The sequence below is a fragment of the Anopheles stephensi genome, chromosome 2 (assembly GCF_013141755.1).
Source record: "Anopheles stephensi strain Indian chromosome 2, UCI_ANSTEP_V1.0, whole genome shotgun sequence".
NCBI classification, from domain to species: Eukaryota; Metazoa; Arthropoda; class Insecta; order Diptera; family Culicidae; genus Anopheles; species Anopheles stephensi.
In genome coordinates, this window is record NC_050202.1 from 3,153,013 (window position 1) to 3,173,860 (window position 20,848).

The window sequence follows — 20,848 nt, forward strand, 5'->3', positions numbered from 1 at the left end:
TTTTGATTGGCTATTTATACATTCGATCATGAAATTGTTCACGAATTTAACAACCACAGCGTAATAAGGAAGAGTAAAAGAACGTTAGTATGTAGTTACATGGAAGGTTTATTGGGTTCTCTGAATTGAACGAAATTTATGTGGACTACACTATACTATATGTTCGATAGTAGTGCTGTAATACAAAACTTAATTAATCTGGCTGTCCAATAAAGAAAGGCAGCAACCAACTTTTTTTTTCGCTTTTCGACATCCTACCACCGAAAAACGATCCACTTTTCCGGCATAAAATTCAAACATTGAATTCAAAGTGTAAAGTAAGATAAAGAAAAAGGGGTGGCTAAAATATGCTTGCGATATTCCTCCTCAACGATTAAGATTTCGGTTTAAACAATAAAAATAGGGGGCGATGCGAGGCTTTCCTATACCGTACGCTGCTCACGAAGGTATGGGAAGCGTTGTGAGTTCTACCTTTAGCTTATCGTACTGCTCCTGATAGTCGGGATGCTCGCGGATCAGCATAGCGACCGTGCCTCGCTTCACACCCATCGCCGCGCCAAGATCCTTCCGGCTGGGCATGTAGCAGTAGGGAATATTCTTCTCTTCGCACACTGCCGGCAGATGGCACATGATTTCGATCGGTGTCACATCACCGGCAAACACAACGAGTCTGTGCGGAGTGGAAGATTTCCATCGTTAGTATCTTAGCCATCGGTTCATGGTGTCAGCCCGTGCACTTACCCAGTTTCTCCCTTCCGGAGGCGAATCTGTACATCCTTCAGTCCATTGCGAAGAAAGTTCTTCTGTTTGGATGCTGCAACCGGTTACAAGTTATTAAGCGTGTCCCAACTACCTCCCAGCACAGCATTTCTCTCACCTTTTTCGATTAGTTTGTGTATCTTTTTGGTCAGCTTCTTAGACGCCATCGGCTGCGCGATTGCGCTCGCATTCCGGATCTTATCTTCGTACGAATCCTCCTCCTTCACCATGGACACATCGACCTCCTCCTCACCTTCCATCTTTTCCGTCTTTATTTTACCCATTGTGAGCTGTGGTTTGTTATTACACGAAAACTTTATTCACTTTAACTTTCCCGGCGTTTCCTTTATCCGGCACGTGTTTTTACGGCTCGCACGAGATGAGAGAGTGTTTGACTCGTTTGACAGCAAAACACTGCTCGCAGAGTGTTTGACAGCCTTCTCTTCCGCCATGTTGGTAGCTTTGTTTTGAGGGAGGGCGCACTGTTGTAAGGTTCTAATGTTGTAAATAAAACGAAATTTATTGATTTCGATTGATGAATTAAGAAAGAACATGTGCTGCTTTCCTGCACGGCGATAAAAATTAAGTAAAACACACCAAAATCACCGCACACGGTTGATTGAGTCTGATTTATTTACATTTATTCTCAAGAGATCCTCAATCGCTACAAATGTCATCCGTTAATAGCCTCCCACCGCTACCCAGCAACGTACCTTGCCCACCAATACCAGGCCCCTACAACTACTCCGTCGGGCTTGTTTTGCGTGAAAAAGATACACGGAAAAGACCCAATCGTCTGCATCTGCAAAGGTAATTAACGGGCTTGAAAGTGAAACAAACCCTTCGCAGTCGCGTTCAGCTTGTTCTTCTATTGAAAGTGGCCCGAGGAAGATAGTGTTGATTGGTTGAAAGTGATCATAGCAAAGTGCGTTTTGTGTATCGTTGTCGAAGAGAATATTGAAAAGAAATGCGAAGTAAATACGGCCCATTTTGCTGCAATACGTAGAAAGAAGAAAAGTGCATCCCAGTGCGTAGTGCGTAGTGCTTTCGTGTGGCAACAGTTTCCCATTCCTGGGCCAAATCACGGAATCCCACTTCCTCTTATCAGAGTAGATAAAAAAGGAAGCTTTTACAAGAGGGAAAAGATTGGTGCCCCGTGAGTATTTGTGCGCGGCAGTGAAAGCTCGCAGCGAGAGAAAAAGGTAGAAAATGTAGTGTTCGCAAGCAAATCCGGATCCGGTAGCAGAGCAAATAAGCAATCTGATAGGTTAGCAGGGGGTTTCCTTTTGGCTGCAGAAAAACAACACCCGCAGCTAGACAGAAATAACACCCCCGCGGTTCAGGGGGTGGTGGCGAAAAAAAACAAACCACCCTCACCACCCGCTCCCACCCATCGCTCAATGTATCGGTCGTGGCAAACACGTAACCGCCGCAAGTGTAGACAGATGGGGTGCCGCGGTGGATTGTGCTAGAAAATTGGTTTACCCGTCTGCGCGTACCAGCTTCGCCGGAGAAGATGAGAATCCGGCTGGTTAGGCTGCTAACCGATGGGGTATTTTCGCTGGCATTTCTGATGCTTCTGCTGCTGCTGCTGCTGCTGACGGCCACAACGACCATCTGTACCATAGTGTCAGCTAGTGTTAATAATAGCTCCACCATTAATCAATCGTTCGCGCCGGAACGCGCCGGGCGCGGTACGTTAAGCTACAATAGTTCCGATCCGGTTCTTGGCGGTGGATCGTGGACAGACGCTGGCAACCGGTCGTCGTCCACGTTCGAGCAGCCCGCAAAACCATGCTGTGATAGTAATAGCACCGACCGGGCATCCAGTCCATCCGCCCGGACGCACCGTGTAGTGATAGAATTTTCCACCAAAATCGTCCAGAATGAGTACATCGTGCAGTTCAACGGTTACTACAAACCGAAGGAGCGGGAGGGCTTTATCCAAACCGCCCTGAACGGATCGAAGGTGAGTGTGGCCACTACGGTGGTGCCGAACTTTCAATACTAATCCGTTTGATTTTGGTTTTAGGTACAGAAATGGCGCATCTTGCCACGCAACAATCCGGCCCAAGATTTCCCAAGCGATTTCGACGTCCTGACGCTCGAGGAAGCGGTTGAATTCGCGGACGATGGACTGGCGTTGCTTCGTACGCATCCCTCGATTAAAAGCATATCACCGCAGCGCATGGTCCACCGTGCGCTAAAGTACGTGCCGCTGCGACAATCCGAACTCGATTCCGCAAATGAAGCCACCGATGAAGATGAAGACGGCGAGCAGGAGCCAGAACTACCAGAGCCGGAAATCGATCTGGACGACACGGAAACGAACGATTTTATCGAGTTCATTCAAAAGCGTCGCTTAGCAACGGAAGATTCGTCTCCATCGCAACCAGCAGCAGCAGCAGCAACAGCACAACCACCACCACCCCCACCACCACCTCAATCACCTAGCCGTCATTCGAATCGACGCCTGCTGCGTGCAATTCCACGGCAAATAACGGCCCTACTAAAAGCGGACGTCCTGTGGGGTATGGGAATCACCGGGCAGGGCGTTAAGGTGGCCGTATTTGATACCGGGCTTGCTAAATCGCATCCTCACTTCAAACGCATCAAGGAGCGCACGAACTGGACGAACGAAAAAACGCTGGACGATGGTGTGAGCCACGGTACGTTTGTGGCCGGCATTATTGCGTCGTCGAAGGAATGTCTCGGGTTTGCACCGGATGCGGAGTTGCACATTTTTCGCGTCTTTACCAACAACCAGGTGTCGTACACATCGTGGTTCCTGGATGCGTTTAACTATGCGATACTGAAGAAGATTAACGTGCTGAACCTGAGCATCGGCGGACCGGATTTTCTCGACCAACCGTTCGTGGACAAGGTGCTGGAGCTGTCGGCGAATAAGGTGATTATGGTGTCGGCGATCGGGAACGATGGGCCACTGTACGGGACGCTCAACAATCCGGGCGACCAGATGGATGTGATCGGCGTCGGCGGGATGGATTATGCGGACAATATAGCAAAGTTTAGCTCGCGCGGTATGACCACGTGGGAGTTGCCGTACGGGTACGGGCGCCTAAAGCCGGACATTGTGACGTACGGCAGTCAGGTGAAGGGGAGCAATCTGAACGGAGGCTGTAAATCACTTTCCGGCACGTCGGTGGCATCGCCTATGGTGGCCGGGGCGGTAACACTTATCGCGAGCGGTGTGCTTGATCGACCGGAAGTCGATCTGAATCCTGCCTCGATGAAGCAGGCCCTCATAGAAGGTGCGCAACGGTTGACGGATAACAACATGTTCGAGCAAGGGCACGGCAAGTTGAACATTCTGAGAAGCATGAAAGCGTTGGCAGCGTACCGGCCGAGGGTAACGCTTTCTCCAGCGTATCTCGATTTCACGGAGGATTACATGTGGCCGTACACAACGCAAAGCTTGTACTACAGCTCGATGCCGGTCATAGCGAACGTTACCATTCTGAACGGGATGGGTGTGATCGGGCGCGTGATCAACAGACCCACGTGGCATCCGTACAGCAACGAACACGGCGAGCTGCTGAACGTTTCGATTAGCTACTCGGAGCAGCTGTGGCCCTGGTCCGGTTGGATGGCGGTACATATCGGTGTGAATGAGGCTGGTCGTGGATTCGAGGGCATTGCCCAGGGTCACATAACGCTTACGGTTCAAAGCCCTGCCGAGGGTGAAAACGAGCGGGAGCCACGTAACGGGACGGTCAGTTTCGCCATCAAGGTGCGCATCATCCCGCAACCACCAAGACAGAAGCGTATCCTTTGGGATCAGTATCACAGCCTTCGCTATCCACCCGGGTATCTGCCACGGGATAATCTTAAGATCAAGTCCGACCCGCTAGACTGGCGAGCCGATCACGTCCATACCAACTTTAAGGACATGTACACCCACCTGCGCAATGCGGGCTATTACGTGGAAGTCCTCGGCGCGCCCTACACCTGCTTCAACGCGTCCCATTACGGCACACTGCTCGTCGTTGATCCGGAGGAAGAATTCTTCCCGGCGGAAATCGCCAAACTGCGCGAGGACGTACTGGACCGGCAGCTGAGCGTGATCGTGTTCGCCGACTGGTACAACACGTCCGTGATGCGGCGAATAAAATTCTACGACGAAAACACCCGCCAATGGTGGATGCCGGACACGGGCGGAGCAAACGTGCCCGCGCTGAACGATCTGCTGCGCGAGTTTGGAATAGCCCTGGGCGACCGAGTTGCCGATGGGTATTTTGACATGCGTGATCATCGAATGTACTATGCTTCCGGGGCGAACATCGTTCGCTTTCCGGTCGGCGAAGGTACGATCTTGATCGAGCGGGATCTGCTGGACGAAGGGCTCGCCATAACGCAACCGGATGAGTCGCGCTCGAAGGTACGGTCACGGACGGCAATTTTAGGAATGCTGCAGACGGACCGAAGGATGTACGCAAGGTTGCAGCCGGCCACACCGAACCCGGAAGGTCCGCCCCTAGCTCCGCCGGATGAAACGCTGGAAGATTTGGAGCAGGAAAACGGCAAAATCGACCGTGGGGCAATCATTAACAAGCGGATCCTGCTAAGCGCCGCCGGGGGAGCGGACGTGGACGAGGACGAGGAGGTCCCGAACGATGGTGGGGAGTTTAATCGGGATGAGGCAGCGAATCGGATCGACGCTGGGGAGGAACCACTGCCGGACGATGATCGCGAGGCGGACGACATTGGGCAGCTGTTGCGTGAGCGAACGAAAGCGGCAGCACACAAGCAGCAGCAGCAGCAGCAGCAGCACAACTCCACCACGGCCCGGACGGCTAATCGTCCCGAACTGACGGCCGGCGGAAGGATCGCTCTGTACGGCGATTCGAACTGTCTCGATTCGACGCACCTGGAGAAGCCGTGCTTTTGGCTGTTGGATTCATTGCTGGAGTACACCATGACCGCGCACGTGACGAGCCTGCTGCGAGATCTTAACGTTACCCGGCAGACGGAACAAATTGAAGGTGGGTGCCGAATAGAGCGCCATCTAGAGGTGAAGAATTCTCATCCCACTTCTCAAACTTCTTCCACAGAAAACGTGAAGCTACCTCAGCGAATGCCGAACAACAATCTGCACCTGTACTCGAAGGTCCTCGTACCGCACACCGGTGTGAAGCGACCGCTGCCCGCCTGCCAGCGGCTGGAATGGGAGTATCCGGTGACGCTAAACATGTCCACACTAAACTTCGGCACCGGTCCCAACGATCGTTTAATCATCCAGGAACAGCAGCAGCAGCAGCAACAGCAGCAGCAGCAGCTGCTGGTGGTCCAGCAGCGACAGCTCAAACAGGGACCACCCCAGCCGATGTTGCCGCTCGTGGGCAACGAGCTCGTCTACAGCAGTCGCGGCCGTCGGTTGGAGAGTCAAAAGGGTGGGTACGCTTTAGCTGTCCCGGTTTTTCTTCTTTCTACTAATAAAACGTTTTGCTCTTCCGCTTCCCATTTTGTGCAGGAAGCTCCGTACTGGGCGCTAACGACGAACCGGACGTACCCGGCTGGCGCAACAAGAAAACGGACAAAATTCCCCCGAATGCACCGCCGAACGTATTTAATGGCCCGTCCGGTGCATCACCCACCGCCGGCACACCGATGGCCGTCGGAGTGAAGATTGTTCCGCTCGCCGGAGGCGGTGCCACCGGGGCCAGCGACTATTACGCGGAAAATCGTGGCAGTAATCGGAATGCGGGTCAAGGTCAAGGCACCGGCGGTGGGACTGTGGTTAGTGCGGGCCCCTTCCACTGGCTAACCGGATCGAAGAGTGCGCTAATGGTGGCGTTGCTTGTACTGCTGGCGCTGCTAAACTGGGTGCGCAAAACGAAGGGACTTACGATCAAGCGACGGCTTAACTATGTTTTCAAGAAGGTTGGCTTCTAAAGGAGCCAGATGGAGCGAACCGTGTGTGTTTTTGTGTGCGGCTATACCAAAACGATGGAATCGATAGACACTAAGGCATAAGGACTCGTTAGTCGGTAGAGGAGGAAAACACCGATTGCGGATAGGATGTTGCTCAGATGGATAGTGCCTGGTCTGGCCCGCTCAATGTTGTTTTATGTTCTTGTTATACTTTCTAACCTCTGTTTAAGTTCCCGTCATCCGTCAAACACGTCCTAGCGGGTCCGTAGGCGGGTAAGGTTGTCTGAGATGTTATTGTCCGGTTAGCTCATCGGTTATATTTAGTGTAGACGAAACGGTGCTGTTTTCTTTCGGTGTATAGTCTTAGGTGGTAGGTTGTGTAGGTTTATTTCTGTTTAGTTTTTGTGCATGAAAATGATCCCCTTTGGTGACGCGCCTACTTCCAACCCGCGAGTAGTGACAAAGTTTTATAAAAATAATTTTAAAACTTTAACAACTTAACCACCAAATGTTGGGTAGTAGGTGTAAGGTAGCAAACAAAACAACAAAAAAACAGGGGGTGCCCTGTACAGTGTATTAACGACGATTAACATACATTATGTCAATCCGTATACTCTCGCGCGTTTCCTAATCCCACTCCCGGCAGGGAGTTGGCGGTTTGGAAAAAACGCGTCCGTGTTCCTGGTGGTGATGCATCGGTCGAGGTGAAGACAGTCGGGAAGGAACGCAACAATAAAGAAGGAAAATATTTTTATATTTTTATAAATGAAAACGGTTTCGAAACGTTCAATTCGGTTGAAAGAAATGGTTTTTCGACCTATGGAACGGGAAAATCTTCAGATTACTAACAAGGCAGCAAACACTCCTCTTCGAATGCGTCATAAAGTGATTTTCTCTCCAGTAAGAATGCGACCCAGTGTCTCTGCTGTCCACGATATAACCCGACTAACAACCAAAGATTCAGTATTGCGCCTTATTATTGACAGTATTGCAACTTTGGATAATAATATGAGCAGCAAATTCCGGAAACACATTGGCTTGGACGGTGTTGGCGAAGGACGTCAATGTTCCCGCCATCGCACTAGATTTGCTGACGATGACCCAAGTTGGAAGGGACGTACCCGATATTTGAAACAATACAGCGCTGGAACGAGTGAAGTAGAAACAGCTACCTAGGCCTATCTAGAACCTTCAAAATAGGCCCTCAGTTGAAACCATGGAAACAACAGCTCAGAGTAAGCATTGTCATGTATCAACCGTTTCTCTAATACCACCAAATGTTCTTCTCGCACTTCTAGCAACAATACTTACAATTCCAAAAACTACATCATATGTTTTACCGAGTATTTACATTCAGTGATTTCACTTTTTATTCCTTCCAGCATATTCCGGCTACGCAGCCGCCGTTACATTAGTTTGGTTAAAATAATTTCGAGCGATAACTTACATCTCTAAATAGAAACTCTTAACGGCTAATAGTGTGTACGTGTATATTGATGATGATGAGAGGTGTCCGGAGCTCCAGAGGGCGACACGGTGGCGGCCAAACGGACCTCTCTTCCAGTCGTCACTGCACTGCTCCATCCTTCCTTAATGCCGGCAGGTCACAAGGATTTCCCTGCTGGTTCACCGGTCGTCCGGAACGCGGCTCGAAAGAGGCTCCATCCTTCTCCGTCCATCGGACACAACCGCCGTTCATACTCTCTTTCCTCCTGTCCGTTCGTCACTCGTAGCTGTGTTTACTTGGAGCTGGTGTACTTCGTCACGGCCTTGGTACCCTCGGACACGGCGTGCTTGGCCAGCTCACCCGGCAACAGCAGCCGGACCGCCGTCTGGATCTCGCGGGACGTGATCGTGGAGCGTTTGTTGTAGTGTGCCAGCCGGGACGCTTCCGCCGCAATCCGCTCGAAGATATCGTTCACAAAGCTGTTCATGATGCTCATGGCCTTCGACGAAATGCCGGTGTCGGGATGGACCTGCTTCAGCACTTTGTAGATGTAAATGGCGTAGCTTTCCTTGCGGGTCTTGCGCTTCTTCTTCTTGTCCGACTTGGAAATGTTCTTCTGCGCCTTTCCGGACTTTTTCGCTGCCTTTCCACTGGTTTTCGGGGCCATTTTACTAAACTTCACGCTGATTGTTTTGCTACTTCACTTTGCAAGAAAAACTTTTCCGTGGACGTGTTGAGCGTACTGCACAGTTGAGAAAAAATTTCGTCAATGAACTCAAAACGCTAAAAATCCTTTATATATGGATCCGAGCTGACAGCCGAAGCCGCGAAAGCTGCCAAACGATGCTCCGCCCACTTTTTCGAAACGCGCACTAGCGGAATTCTATATAAGCTGAAAAAGGGGTATTTTTGACATTGAACGATAGGCAGTGGAAGTGAACGAGCGTACGAGCGTATCAAGTGTGTTGCTGAAATATTTGAGTGTGAAGTGAAGTGTTGAAGCAAAACTAACCTACATCATCATGTCTGGCCGTGGAAAGGGTGGTAAAGTGAAGGGAAAGGCAAAGTCCCGTTCCAACCGTGCCGGTTTGCAATTCCCCGTCGGTCGTATCCATCGACTGTTGCGCAAGGGAAATTACGCCGAGCGTGTCGGTGCCGGAGCGCCCGTCTATCTGGCCGCGGTCATGGAGTACCTGGCTGCCGAAGTGCTCGAGTTGGCAGGAAATGCCGCTCGCGACAACAAGAAGACGCGTATCATCCCGCGTCATCTTCAGCTGGCCATCCGTAACGACGAGGAGTTGAACAAGCTGCTTTCCGGGGTGACCATCGCCCAGGGTGGCGTGTTGCCCAACATCCAGGCCGTGCTGCTGCCCAAGAAGACGGAGAAGAAGGCTTAAGCGCTCTGAATGGCGGACGACGACGACGACGACGGACAGAAAGCTGCAACATCCCGAATTCTCACGATATAACAAAACGCCCTTATCAGGGCGACGATATGCATTCATGAAAAAGAAAATTGTTTTTACCATCCGTGTTCTAATGGGGGAAATACAAAGGGTAAATTAAGTATATGGTAATTGGGAAGGGTCGACAAAATGCAATTGCGGTTTTTGCCTTTTCTCGAGAGATCTCCACGATAGAAAGAGAACGAGAAGGTAACATAGAAAGAGGCGGGTACAGAAGCGAGACAAAAAATACTGAAGAAAGTCAAAACATGATGCCGGCGTTTATCCTGCCATGTTGAAAGATTCACATTTGCTTCCATGACATGAGGAGTTGAATATTGAATTTGAACGTGCCGTTGGTTGTTAACTCCATATTCTCAAAGATTCGTAATTTTTTCTAGTCTTTACAACCGATAAAATAAACAGAATGGTACCGTGTACAACAATTCTATAAAAATTTCATCGTCTTTTCATCGCTTTCATTTAGAGATGGGAAAAATTTGCAAAAAAGTAGAACTGGTACCACAGACGATTCCAAATATCGGAAATCAAACGAACTCACGAGAAACGCAGTTGGCCTATTGTGTTGCCTTTTGTATTGTAATGCCTGAAGCAAAACCTGGCTGAAATAGACGACTCCATCTATGGAGTGGAACTGTCGATTCCATTCCCACGGAATCCGGAAAGGTACCGTGGATGCTTTTCAAAGAACCATCACTACTTCCATTGGTTTTCTTTGAATATGAATACTGTAGACAGCTTGTTGCTGCTGGCCCTAGCGCCTAACACGACAGAACCTTCTTCTTTCTAGGTATAGGAACAGCAGAAGAACCTAGTTCTTGTTCCCTTCTCAAATTTCAGTTAGAAAGCCAATAAACCAATAAAAACAACCCTACAACGCACAAGATTCCACAGTATTTTCCCAGTAGGTTTAATATACTTCATAAGCATCTGCATTAATGCATTTGTAAATCACACATGATATTCTTTCCCGAGATTTTTCCTCAAATAACAATCTTTCCGAAAGGAGCGATCTTCACGGATATTACGGAACTACAAAAATCGTTCCATGAAAGAAGGCTGTGCGAGACGGGGATAATTGTTGGCGCTTTAAAATTCGTGTAAAATGTAACGCATTGGACACGGGACGTTTTACAGAACTGTACCAACCATTGGTGGGTTTTGCGGGTAATCTCCACGTGAATTCTAATTGGAGAAAAGCGGTACATCGATAATCCAATGAAGAGTAGATTGCAAGGGTAGTAGTGTTTGGCATTTGATTAAACCTTCTGTACCCCTAAAAAAAGGGAGGAGAAACTCTTCGCATCATTTCGGGTACCCTTAGATTGAGAATCAGATTAGTTGGCGTCCTTAAGAAATACATTTTTAGCTACCCCTAATTTTCATTGTGGCCTGTTTTTACACCATTTTTCTTTAACCTTCAAAACGGATGCATTGTACGGCGCATTTGGCGTCCTGACCCTCGGTAATTTTTGCCTGCGTGACCAACAGCACGGCGGTTGTTGTTGGTGGTGGTGGTGCTGCAGGATCTCTTCTTCTTCTGGAACAGACGAATCGCGTACCGCAAAAGGACATTCCTGCCTTCACCAATACAGAGGTAAACGGTTAAGAAGGGTAAACATTTTCCCGGATTTTAATAGCAAGTCCTGGTTAGGAGGAGGAGTGAAAGAGCAAGGGGGCAACAGACAGGGACACATGCATAAATAACGTCCCTTTCCGTTTAATGTTGGCCTACCTCGCCACCAAACAAAAAAACCCCGAAGGGTAATCGTGTTCATATAGGGGAATAATATATAAAATCGTACTCCCGGAAAAGTACAGTTATTAGTTGGTTCCCGAGCACGGAGTTGTGAAGATTTGCCACCGAATAACCGCAGCATCATCCTCCAAGCACAATGGCCCGTACCAAGCAGACCGCCCGTAAGTCCACCGGTGGAAAGGCACCACGGAAGCAGCTGGCGACCAAGGCCGCTCGTAAGAGTGCCCCATCGACCGGTGGCGTGAAGAAGCCTCATCGTTATCGACCGGGAACGGTCGCTCTGCGTGAAATCCGTCGTTACCAGAAGTCGACGGAGTTGCTGATCCGTAAGCTGCCGTTCCAGCGGTTGGTGCGTGAAATTGCGCAGGATTTTAAGACGGATCTGCGCTTCCAGAGTGCGGCTGTGGCTGCTTTGCAGGAAGCTAGTGAAGCCTACCTCGTGGGTCTGTTCGAGGACACGAATCTGTGTGCCATCCACGCCAAGCGCGTCACGATCATGCCCAAGGACATCCAGCTGGCTCGCCGTATCCGTGGAGAGCGTGCTTAAATCCGCTGTCTAGCGCTCAGGACATCAAAAACTACTTACAAAATTACCATCCGACATCAGTACCACACAAAACCGGTCCTTTTCAGGACTACAAACTTTGTTAGCAAAAAAGAAGTTGGTTCTCTTGTACCTCATCATAACGGCGCATTATATCATGTAAAGGTCCTGTATTGAAACGTTACTTTGGCAACTTGTGCTTTGTTCAATGAGAGAGAGAGAGAGACAACGTATCACTGCCTACTTGATGTAGATAATATAAAATCACCATATTGTACCATACTGAAGAGAGATCTAATAAAAAAAAACTGACTCAGTAATTCTCGCAGTGAGTCATGCAGATATTAAACATGAATATTCCTGTTTCATTACTATTGTGCAGTGGAACTTTCCATACTTTTCCAGTCGTATAGAATTAAAAATCTTCATCACTTTACCGGACTGCATCCCTTTCCAAGGAAGCGAAAAGGACGCTACCGCACAAGCTGGTCTTTGGCGCCATTATACGTAGCAAAAGGTGTGTTTTTTTTATTTAATTTTTATTGTAAATTGTGTGTGTGTGTTTCACGGTCCATTGCATCAGTGCAAGGGGTGTTGAGTAGGGTGCGAAGATACAAGGACCAGGGCGAAACATGTACCAAGCAAATGGCGTTTTAGAAGCAATAATGCAACCCTGATAGAACGGCATAAGAAGAAGAGCATCTTTTGATAAATGCTCGTAAAAATAACTGTACCATGTTTTCATGATACTTCACTAGACTCTAAATATTATGAAGTTGAATATGGGATCTTTTTAATCCTGAACGTTAGCTTCGATTCTTAGCTCTTTCAAGGACTCTGAGAAAAACTTTTAAGGATGGATTGCTCTTTTACGGCCTAAAAAATGCAATAATAAGGAAAAAAGAGAACGAAAATGATTTTTTGCAACTAATACAAGTTTAAGTTTAATACAAGTGATATTATAAACCATTCGTTATTAATTTAACTCCCATGTTAACGACTGTGCGTGTGTGAATTTTTTGACGCAAATTAATAATTTCTACACGGATTGTATCATAACAAAAAGAGCGCTACTTTGCTAAATTTGACCGATCAACAATTCTAGCTAAGCACAATTTTCTAGCTAGAAAATGAGAGCGGGAAAACGCTTGTTCTCGCTGTCTCTGTCACTCTCATCGCTAGAAGCGTCGACTAACACTACCATACAACTGGCATGCGGCAGAAAGGGTATAAAAAGCGGAATCAGACTTTTTCGCTCATTCGTAAAATTTTACTCAAAGTGATCGTGTCGTAGAGCGTCATATCTAAGCGTTAAACTGAAGTGAAAATGGCTCGTACCAAGCAGACCGCCCGTAAGTCCACCGGAGGAAAGGCTCCACGGAAGCAGCTGGCGACCAAGGCCGCTCGTAAGAGTGCCCCATCGACCGGTGGCGTGAAGAAGCCTCATCGTTATCGACCGGGAACGGTGGCTCTGCGTGAAATCCGTCGTTACCAGAAGTCGACGGAGTTGCTGATCCGTAAGCTGCCGTTCCAGCGGTTGGTGCGTGAAATTGCGCAGGATTTTAAGACGGATCTGCGCTTCCAGAGTGCGGCTGTGGCCGCTCTGCAGGAGGCCAGTGAAGCATACCTCGTGGGTCTGTTCGAGGACACGAATCTGTGTGCCATCCATGCCAAGCGCGTCACGATCATGCCCAAGGACATCCAGCTGGCTCGCCGTATCCGTGGAGAGCGTGCTTAAGAAGGCATTAACAACATCGACTCAGATAAACACAAACGGTCCTTTTCAGGACCACCAAAAGATTGCTAAAAGAATTTGTTGAAACCTTCCGGGAAAAGAGACGCCATCAGCAGTGTAACAGGAATATTCATGTGTGATTCATAGTTGGCGTCGGTTTTTCCTCTTCTCTGTTCCCTCTCCTTCCTCTTAGCGTCACTCTTAAACGGAAAAGTACGCATCCTTAGCTGCGTGCGTAACCGCCATTTTTGTATTATGAATTTCACATGCGGTTGAATGTACGCAGCCTTATCCGCTTCACAGCTGTCTGTTGGAAACGTCACTTGTGTTTGTATTGCTCTCCATGCGGCAACACACAAACTACGTCTTGCTGGTGGTTCTCTACGTAGAAAAAAGCGTGCATTCGGTTGTAATATAGCGTCGTAATATAAAATGAACATACCGGCCACCTCGAAACGGCTGGTGCTTTCCTTGTATCGTGAGTTGCTTCGTTACGGAGCCCAGCTGCAATATACGGATCAGGAGTACTTTCTCAACCGAATCAGGCGCGAATTTCGTCAGTCGGCGTCACTGACCGATCCGAAAGAGATAGAATTCTGTTACAAGGTAACGAGCACATATGCCTCCCCTGTGCCTGCGATGCGCCATTGATTTCGTTTTCCGTTTTTCTAGCGTGGCCGTGCTCTACTGGATCGTGCACGCGTCGTATAATGCACAGCTTGCTACGACTAACCCGCCGATTGCAGACACCGCTTCCCTTGTTACCATGGCGAACACTCTCGAAAGCAATCGATCACAGCCGTGTACCGGTACTGCGTGAGGAAGAGCTGGAGGAAACGTTTGTCCGTGGAAGTGGCCCCGGTGGACAGGCCGTTGCCAAGACGAACAATAAGGTCGTACTAACGCACAAACCGACCGGCATCGTTGTGCAGTGCCATGCTACTCGCTCACTGTTTGAAAATCGTCGCGAGGCACGGAAGATGCTGATCGGGAAGCTGGACCATCTGTACAATGGTGACCAATCGGTGGAAGCACAACTCGGACGGATTGAAGCGAAAAAGCAAACCGAAACAGCTAGACGAAAGCAAAAGCTGCAGGCAAAGAAAAAGGCTTGGAAGGAGCGTGAGTTTGGCGATGAGTTCGGAAAGCAGGATTAGCTGAAAGGAATTGTAGTCATAAAATTATAGTAATAAAACAGGACATAGGATTTATAAAGTGATTCTTTGCGCTCCGTCACTGGATTGTTACCATGAACTGAAATTACCGAATCCGTCATTTCCTGTAGCAACTTTTCGTTTTTTCGCTTTGGAAGCATCGGTTCCACCACTCGTTCCGGGTGTTTCGCCAGAGGCTACGGCGGGTAGAACCTTTGTAACGCTCGTATCCAGATACTTTCCCACGCCGGACCGGAACACCTTGAGCGGTTGGGAGCCCTTCTTACCAGCCGTTTTGTCACGTTTTGCTTCCGCTTCCTTTTGAATGCGTTCCAGCTCATCGGCCCTTTCCTTGGCCAGTTGCTCGTCCACTTCCTGGAACGGGTCGACAAACACTTGTGCCCGCTGGATGAATATGTTTTCAATCGGCCGATCCCGGTTGTCCACCTCGACACGTTCCATCTCGGTGAGCACTTCCAGCCCACCGACCAGCTTGCCGAAGATGGTGTGCTTGCCGTCCAGATGCTTGCAGGAGCGGTACGTAATGAAGCTGGAAGACAGAAAGAACGTATGAACGAGCTGTCTCACTGCAAATCCGATGGTCCCACTTACAACTGAGATCCGTTCGTGTTTGGTCCCGAGTTTGCCATGGAAAGTATCCCCCGTCCGGCATGTGACAGGTTCGGTCTAATTTCATCCGCAAACTTTTTGCCCCATGCCGACGTGCCCCCGTTTCCAACACCCGTTGGATCACCGCCCTGCAGCATAAAGTTGCGAATGGACCGATGGAACAAACACCCATTGTAGTATCCGCTTTGACAGTGTTTGAGAAAGTTTTCGCACGTCTTCGGCACCTGCTCGCAGTACAGTTCCAGGTTCAGTGCACCAAAGTTCGTAAGCAACCGCACATAACCCTTCTTCTTGACCCGTTCGTACCGCACAATATCATCGTCAATTATGGCCGCTTCGTGGTTCGATACGGGCACCATAGCTGTGGACGTGAACGAAGCTGCCACGGCCCCTGTAGAGTAATGGGCCGCATTAAACTTGTCCGCCACCTGGCGTTCCTCTTGCTGCTCTTCCGGAGCTTTATAATCCTTTTCCAGCTGCGTTAGGATGTCTTTCGTTTCGGCGTTGATCGTTTTCAGGCGTCCTTGTGGGTCTTTCCTTTCCGCTAGTTCTTCCTCCGTCGGAACGCGTAAATTCTTTTTGATGTGATGAAAGCCGGTTATGTTGAACTTGTCCAAGTTGCCCGGATCTTGGATGGTAATTAGATCCTTCCGCATGAACGGTGTATCGTCCAGCAGATCTTTCCAGTTCTTGGCCTTTAGGTTCAGCTGTTCAATCGCTTCCCACGAGAACACATTGCCCGTCTTGCCGTTGGCCACGATGTGTGAGTTCTTGGTGAAGGGTTTGAATAGCGTCGGGCAATGGTACTGTCCTTCGTGGTTCTTTGTAAAGTTCAGCTTGATCAATGATTTGCCGTCCAACGGAGTGCCCGTGACAGGGTTAACCTTGAATTTCTTCAAAAACTCAACGATCGCTGATAGCTCAAACACGTTCCCATCTTTATCGCTGTAGGGATGTTCAAACGGTACCATCGAAAGGCAGCAGTGATCGAACGGAAGTCGCTTAAACTTAATCTGCTCATTTTCCACCGAGTCTCGTTTGTGACCTCCGTAAAACTCCGACCACTCGGTGTACGTGAGGTACCTAAAAGTGGTAGTAAAATACTGTTACATCAGCTTCATTCAAGGAATAATTGTGGTTTACTTACATTTTATCCTTCTGATGCTGTTTTTTACCCATTATGGTGCCGTGAAAATGGTTTTCTCGTACGAAAGGAACCTCCACCAAATGGTTTGTTTACAAATGAACTGGCTCTTCTTTTGCTTCTTTTTGTTCAGGCTGCTTTCTTCTAGCAGTTTGACATATGACATATGCGCTTGAAGAAAAACGGCTGCGTACGTGCTTCAGCCATTTCTTTTATTTTTTCAATAATGCTGACGAACAAGGAATCGTACAAATCCAAGCAGAACGATAGAAAATGTTTCACAAATTCCCTAATAGAATCGAAATCATAGCACCGACATTCCACTTGCCCAACAAGCCTGTTGTAAGGTAATAAAAATAGCAACAATCTTCGTCTATTTTTCCAATCTTCAAACTAAGTCTTCAGCATAATTTCCCAAATTCCTAAATAACTTTCTTCCTTCTCCACGGTCAAGTTAAGGTCCATTAGTGGCTCAGAGCGGCCAAAAGGGGTTGGACAAACTGTATTGAATTCCTAAAACAAGTCAAAAGCATTTTAATTCTTCTTCGCCACCGCCAAGCTATCGTTGTTCTCGATGTAATCGTAGCCCAGCTTGGCCATCAGCAGACCCGACGACAGTCCGAGCGCCGTGGCAAGGCCCTGGTTGCGCGGCACGGCTGATCGAATGACGGCCCACACCAGCACCGAACCGAAGCTAAACAGCACAGATCCACAGATGCTGTACGCTACCCGTTTGTTCGTTGGCACTGCTTTCAGGTGCGGTCTGCTGTACATGAACAGCGTCGTACCGAGTACGGTATGCAGCAGCAAAAAGTTCGTCACGTCTCGTTTTGGTAACAGTCTAAAACAGGTAAACAGGTAGGCACATGCATTAGACGGATTCAACTGGGATAGTTCATTTACCGTGCGAGCTTACTTGATAGCAATCGAGGGATTCATTACGTTGACGGACAATGCCGCATAGCTGAGCATTCCCTTCAGCGGAAAGTAGTAGTAGAGGATGTTTTCCTTCGTCAATGGCCGCAGGCGCAGCGTGTTCACGATCGGCAAGGCGGCGTCAGGCATCCTGGTGCGTGGTGTTGGGGACGCGTCTACAGCAATGCAAAATGGTACCGTCCGAACAGATTGCGGCTTTCCTACAGCAATGAATGCACCGAGAAAATCGGCAGCTAGCTTTTCGGTTGTGTAATAATTTCTTTGGTACAGAGAGGAGTAAACAAATTAACTGCGGTTTGACAATTCACCGGGATGTCAGCTGTGCTTGCAGGATGCAGCCGGGCAAATGTGCTGAAAAGTAGTTGAAAGTATTAGCTTTCAACTACAAATAGCAATGTATAAAATCACTAGAATTGTTTGGTAAATGAAATTAAAGAAAGTTTCTTAAAAACCTGCGAAAAAGTAAAACGAAATCAACGAACAAAATGTTTTGAGGGGTAGGAATGTCGTCTGCTGAATGCTTCCTCTGTTTTATTAATTCGTCGGAAGATTTAAGTACATTTTGCACTTCCGATATTGGTTTTTATTTAAATTAAAAGTTAATCAATTTATGAGTAGCAAAAACTACAACAAATTTAAGCTGAAATGGGATTGCATGTACTTTCAACTCTTGAACCATTCGGTATAGAAGCGTGCACAGTAGGTGCTGAAAAAACGCGCAAAGCAATCACCATGGGATTTGTGATTGTGATTATGTATTTTTCGTTTAAAGCTCTTTAAATTAACTGAACAGGGATTTATGGCATTTTTTTGTAATTAAGCAAAAATATTCGAATGATTTATAAAATAACTATAGCAGATAAAGACAATCTGTTCTCGTTTATTTGGGTTTACAATTGTGTTGCTATGATAAAATGTTAATCGCGGCATCCAATCACTCCCAGTGTGCGACGCAGCCGGCATAAACAAAAGGATACTGCCGGAAACGCACTGTACGGAAGAAATTTCCAAAATAATGCGAAAGGATCGATCACAGTAGGCTGTACGCGCCGGGAACATTGGCTGGCTACACGTGGTATGGCAAAAGGGATTTTTCCTGACCATTCTGGAACCAGTCTTCGCGGTGAATTGGTGACTATCGGTTGAACCGGACCGGGAAGCAACCATTCGAGCGAAAGAGGAGAGAAACAGAACGATAAGAAGGGTTCTGCACGAAACAACGAACAAACAAACGAAGCGTGTCGATTTAACGTTTACAGTGCGGTGCGTCGTGGAATTGTGTATTTTCCAAACTAGTGGAAGCTAATCGATAGCTGGTTTGGGCAGTTCCAGTGGATAAATTCGTTGCGAGTGAAGAAATATCGTGAATTTGTGTTTTCTATTTGGCAGGAAGGCGAATTTAGTGTTTTTTTAGGAAGGTAAGTAATTATCCTTTTGCGACGTATTAAGCGGTCAAGGAAACTAGTAGTGTAACGAAAGGAAGCGATGGTTTAAGTTATTTTCGATTGTGTTAAACGAATTAAATGTGGATTTTGTAGTCTCTTCTCATACAAATCTTTTTGGTGCAAATCGGCATATCGCTTCCCATATGTGGCATAGCGACCTGTAAAGGTGTGCACGGCGGCGCTTGCTGTGCCTGTGTGTTGGTGCGGCTTGTTGTTTGATCGAAGGAAGCGCCGAAAAAAGATGTTGTTCGTCCATGTTGGTACAGAAACGGTTCGCTTGGTTCACCACATGGAGAGGAGCAAGAAACAGGAAAGTTCCCGCTGAGTCTAGAAGCATGGCCTACTAACCATTGCAGTGTTCCTGAATCCTTGTACCCCGTGATATTTTATTTGCACCACACGGAAATGGTATTGCGCAGATTCATGCTGGTTTGATGATGGATTTGATTGAGGCAGAAAAACAAAAACCATGCCATGCATGTGTTGGAATTAAATCACTTTTTAATTAATAGAGTAATGTTACCATGCATTGGTGCTTGTTGGTACAGATTAGCGTGAACATTACAAACCCGGAAGCAGATTTTCTCTTCTCTCCCGTGGACCTGAGACCAATGTCAATGTTTACCGAAGGTTGGGCATTTTCCGAAGAAATTAAGCTGCGAAGGCCATCACCACAGAAGGGACAAATTAAAAGAACGGAAGAGTATTTTCACTTTCGCCCGGTGCGACAACATTAGCTAGCCTCATTTTCGGGGGCTAATGGTAAGCTTTGCTTGGATGCTTCCCCGAACGTTCGATGTCGTTGTCGACAGCAAAATCGTCGCAATGAAAGTGTCTTCCTCTTGTCATGCGTGCATTTTTTCCGCTCTTCGTTGTGTGTTTTCAGATGCCTAATTTGTGCATTAACCTAAAGACAAAGTACATATGTCGCGGGGAAAATGATAATGATGAAGTTTCTCTTTTGCTCAGTATAGGATGATTTTTACTCATCCGGCATTATCGTCGCTTTGCGGTCTTCGTATGCTGAAGATGTTCCTCGAGAAGCGACATTACTTCATCATAATTCATCTTATGGCCTAAACATAGTGGTCATGCATGACCACAGTCTGTTGCCTGTCGAAATTAGGGCAAGAGGCTTTTGCCAGTTTTGGCGAAGTCCAAGTCTCAAAGACGTATATTGGTACTGTCCATGTGATATAGGTGAATAAGATTCTGCAGACTGCAGCATGTCCGGTTGCCAGTCAGCAACATTGCGCGTATGTCAACAACTGTGTTGGTGTCGGTGCCGACATTTGATCAACGATGGATGTAGATTCGGGCATCTTCGAAGATGTGATCTCCCTGCGTAAATCTTGGATAGGAGGACACCAATTATGTCTATGTCTTCAGCGTATACCAGGATTTCCTTGTTCCTTGTAGTTGTTGCAGTCAAGTTTAGGAAATTTTATATATTTAGATATAAGCTTTATTTAGGTAATTTTTAAATAGTCTTTAATTAACTGTTTTAGTAAAACTTGTATCATTGAATGTACCCTCATGTAACGGAATGCTTCTACTGGAATGAAAACAAATGACTTTTTTTTTACAAAGTTGAACAGATTGTCTCTAAATCTAGTAGAGAAAGTCTTATTTGGGATTCTCGGTGCGTTTGCTGCGTTTGAATCGTAATGGTCTGGAACAGCGGGGAATAGCGATCTCGAAGTCTAAGCATGTAGCCACTTCTGCACCGTCGGACAGGAAGCTTCACTGCACACGCTGCTCGATTCCCGATTAAAGCCTCGGATCATTAAAATACCAAACATGCCGTGCATTCCCGTCATCCCGATCATCATCAACGTCTCTCCCCTCAAAAGTTGGCTCGCTCCATGAATCGAAACAACAGACCATCGTCGTTCATTACGATGATCATTAAGGTGTGAGCCAGCGACTGGAAAGAG

The 20,848-nt window shown here is 47.6% G+C and overlaps 10 protein-coding genes across 13 annotated transcripts in view; 6 read left to right on the forward strand and 4 right to left on the reverse strand.

The window, feature by feature from the left end:
* Window positions 1-88: 88 nt before the first annotated feature.
* LOC118517632 (H/ACA ribonucleoprotein complex subunit 2-like protein) lies at window positions 89-1,250 on the reverse strand. The gene is made up of 3 exons (XM_036063943.1): window positions 878-1,250; window positions 742-814; window positions 89-670 (listed from the first exon to the last, which is right to left on the reverse strand). The coding sequence occupies exons 1-3, from the start codon at window positions 1,041-1,043 to the stop codon at window positions 439-441; spliced, it is 471 nt and encodes a 156-aa protein (XP_035919836.1). The 5' UTR covers window positions 1,044-1,250; the 3' UTR covers window positions 89-438.
* A 144-nt stretch (window positions 1,251-1,394) lies between these two features.
* LOC118517626 (membrane-bound transcription factor site-1 protease) lies at window positions 1,395-7,423 on the forward strand. The gene is made up of 4 exons (XM_036063935.1): window positions 1,395-2,728; window positions 2,792-5,762; window positions 5,832-6,170; window positions 6,251-7,423. Exons 1-4 carry the CDS (start codon window positions 2,276-2,278, stop codon window positions 6,670-6,672), a joined length of 4,185 nt encoding a protein of 1,394 aa, XP_035919828.1. The 5' UTR covers window positions 1,395-2,275; the 3' UTR covers window positions 6,673-7,423.
* Window positions 7,424-7,981: 558 nt separating this feature from the next.
* On the reverse strand, window positions 7,982-8,876 carry LOC118517635 (histone H2B). The gene has a single exon (XM_036063947.1). It carries the CDS (start codon window positions 8,763-8,765, stop codon window positions 8,391-8,393), a length of 375 nt encoding a protein of 124 aa, XP_035919840.1. The 5' UTR covers window positions 8,766-8,876; the 3' UTR covers window positions 7,982-8,390.
* Window positions 8,877-8,999: 123 nt separating this feature from the next.
* Window positions 9,000-9,590, forward strand: LOC118517636 (histone H2A). The gene has a single exon (XM_036063948.1). It carries the CDS (start codon window positions 9,121-9,123, stop codon window positions 9,493-9,495), a length of 375 nt encoding a protein of 124 aa, XP_035919841.1. The 5' UTR covers window positions 9,000-9,120; the 3' UTR covers window positions 9,496-9,590.
* Window positions 9,591-11,366: 1,776 nt separating this feature from the next.
* Window positions 11,367-13,656, forward strand: LOC118506191 (histone H3-like centromeric protein CSE4). Its single transcript, XM_036042982.1, has 2 exons — window positions 11,367-11,867; window positions 13,186-13,656. Exons 1-2 carry the CDS (start codon window positions 11,460-11,462, stop codon window positions 13,603-13,605), a joined length of 828 nt encoding a protein of 275 aa, XP_035898875.1. The 5' UTR covers window positions 11,367-11,459; the 3' UTR covers window positions 13,606-13,656.
* Window positions 13,657-13,928: 272 nt separating this feature from the next.
* Window positions 13,929-14,821, forward strand: LOC118517634 (probable peptide chain release factor C12orf65, mitochondrial). Its single transcript, XM_036063946.1, has 2 exons — window positions 13,929-14,208; window positions 14,275-14,821. The coding sequence occupies exon 2, from the start codon at window positions 14,313-14,315 to the stop codon at window positions 14,757-14,759; it is 447 nt and encodes a 148-aa protein (XP_035919839.1). The 5' UTR covers window positions 13,929-14,208; window positions 14,275-14,312; the 3' UTR covers window positions 14,760-14,821.
* LOC118517637 (MIEF1 upstream open reading frame protein) lies at window positions 13,998-14,814 on the forward strand. Its single transcript, XM_036063949.1, has 2 exons — window positions 13,998-14,208; window positions 14,275-14,814. Exons 1-2 carry the CDS (start codon window positions 14,035-14,037, stop codon window positions 14,311-14,313), a joined length of 213 nt encoding a protein of 70 aa, XP_035919842.1. The 5' UTR covers window positions 13,998-14,034; the 3' UTR covers window positions 14,314-14,814.
* Window positions 14,784-16,681, reverse strand: LOC118517630 (RING-type E3 ubiquitin-protein ligase PPIL2). The gene is made up of 3 exons (XM_036063941.1): window positions 16,534-16,681; window positions 15,369-16,469; window positions 14,784-15,306 (listed from the first exon to the last, which is right to left on the reverse strand). Exons 1-3 carry the CDS (start codon window positions 16,563-16,565, stop codon window positions 14,847-14,849), a joined length of 1,593 nt encoding a protein of 530 aa, XP_035919834.1. The 5' UTR covers window positions 16,566-16,681; the 3' UTR covers window positions 14,784-14,846.
* Window positions 16,682-16,702: 21 nt separating this feature from the next.
* On the reverse strand, window positions 16,703-17,811 carry LOC118517633. The gene is made up of 2 exons (XM_036063945.1): window positions 17,447-17,811; window positions 16,703-17,371 (listed from the first exon to the last, which is right to left on the reverse strand). The coding sequence occupies exons 1-2, from the start codon at window positions 17,593-17,595 to the stop codon at window positions 17,065-17,067; spliced, it is 456 nt and encodes a 151-aa protein (XP_035919838.1). The 5' UTR covers window positions 17,596-17,811; the 3' UTR covers window positions 16,703-17,064.
* Window positions 17,812-18,431: 620 nt separating this feature from the next.
* Window positions 18,432-20,848, forward strand: part of LOC118503602 (dnaJ homolog subfamily B member 6) — a 64,465-nt gene continuing 62,048 nt past the window's right edge. For 3 of the 4 annotated variants that reach the window (XM_036037067.1, XM_036037070.1, XM_036037073.1), the window contains exon 1: window positions 18,432-18,884. The gene's annotated coding sequence lies outside the window, so the exon portion shown is untranslated. The remainder of the gene's footprint in view (window positions 18,885-20,848) is intronic. The other variant, XM_036037078.1, reaches the window with a different exon arrangement.

Excerpts from the sequence above, each read along its gene's own strand:
- LOC118517632 (XM_036063943.1), bottom strand. The coding sequence starts at position 1,043 with ATGGGTAAAATAAAGACGGAAAAGATGGAAGGTGAGGAGGAGGTCGAT. Across the intron at positions 815-877 it reads ACACAAACTAATCGAAAAAG|CATCCAAACAGAAGAACTTT; the intron begins GTGAGAGAAATG and ends AACCGGTTGCAG. Across the intron at positions 671-741 it reads CTCCGGAAGGGAGAAACTGG|ACTCGTTGTGTTTGCCGGTG; the intron begins GTAAGTGCACGG and ends CACTCCGCACAG.
- LOC118517626 (XM_036063935.1), top strand. The coding sequence starts at position 2,276 with ATGAGAATCCGGCTGGTTAGGCTGCTAACCGATGGGGTATTTTCGCTG. Across the intron at positions 2,729-2,791 it reads CCGCCCTGAACGGATCGAAG|GTACAGAAATGGCGCATCTT; the intron begins GTGAGTGTGGCC and ends TTTTGGTTTTAG. Across the intron at positions 6,171-6,250 it reads TCGGTTGGAGAGTCAAAAGG|GAAGCTCCGTACTGGGCGCT; the intron begins GTGGGTACGCTT and ends CATTTTGTGCAG.
- LOC118517635 (XM_036063947.1), bottom strand. The coding sequence starts at position 8,765 with ATGGCCCCGAAAACCAGTGGAAAGGCAGCGAAAAAGTCCGGAAAGGCG.
- LOC118517636 (XM_036063948.1), top strand. The coding sequence starts at position 9,121 with ATGTCTGGCCGTGGAAAGGGTGGTAAAGTGAAGGGAAAGGCAAAGTCC.
- LOC118506191 (XM_036042982.1), top strand. The coding sequence starts at position 11,460 with ATGGCCCGTACCAAGCAGACCGCCCGTAAGTCCACCGGTGGAAAGGCA. Across the intron at positions 11,868-13,185 it reads GTATCCGTGGAGAGCGTGCT|GAAGTGAAAATGGCTCGTAC; the intron begins TAAATCCGCTGT and ends AAGCGTTAAACT.
- LOC118517637 (XM_036063949.1), top strand. The coding sequence starts at position 14,035 with ATGAACATACCGGCCACCTCGAAACGGCTGGTGCTTTCCTTGTATCGT. Across the intron at positions 14,209-14,274 it reads AGATAGAATTCTGTTACAAG|CGTGGCCGTGCTCTACTGGA; the intron begins GTAACGAGCACA and ends CCGTTTTTCTAG.
- LOC118517634 (XM_036063946.1), top strand. The coding sequence starts at position 14,313 with ATGCACAGCTTGCTACGACTAACCCGCCGATTGCAGACACCGCTTCCC.
- LOC118517630 (XM_036063941.1), bottom strand. The coding sequence starts at position 16,565 with ATGGGTAAAAAACAGCATCAGAAGGATAAAAT. Across the intron at positions 16,470-16,533 it reads CAGCATCAGAAGGATAAAAT|GTACCTCACGTACACCGAGT; the intron begins GTAAGTAAACCA and ends TACCACTTTTAG. Across the intron at positions 15,307-15,368 it reads AACACGAACGGATCTCAGTT|CTTCATTACGTACCGCTCCT; the intron begins GTAAGTGGGACC and ends TCTGTCTTCCAG.
- LOC118517633 (XM_036063945.1), bottom strand. The coding sequence starts at position 17,595 with ATGCCTGACGCCGCCTTGCCGATCGTGAACACGCTGCGCCTGCGGCCA. Across the intron at positions 17,372-17,446 it reads AATCCCTCGATTGCTATCAA|ACTGTTACCAAAACGAGACG; the intron begins GTAAGCTCGCAC and ends TACCTGTTTTAG.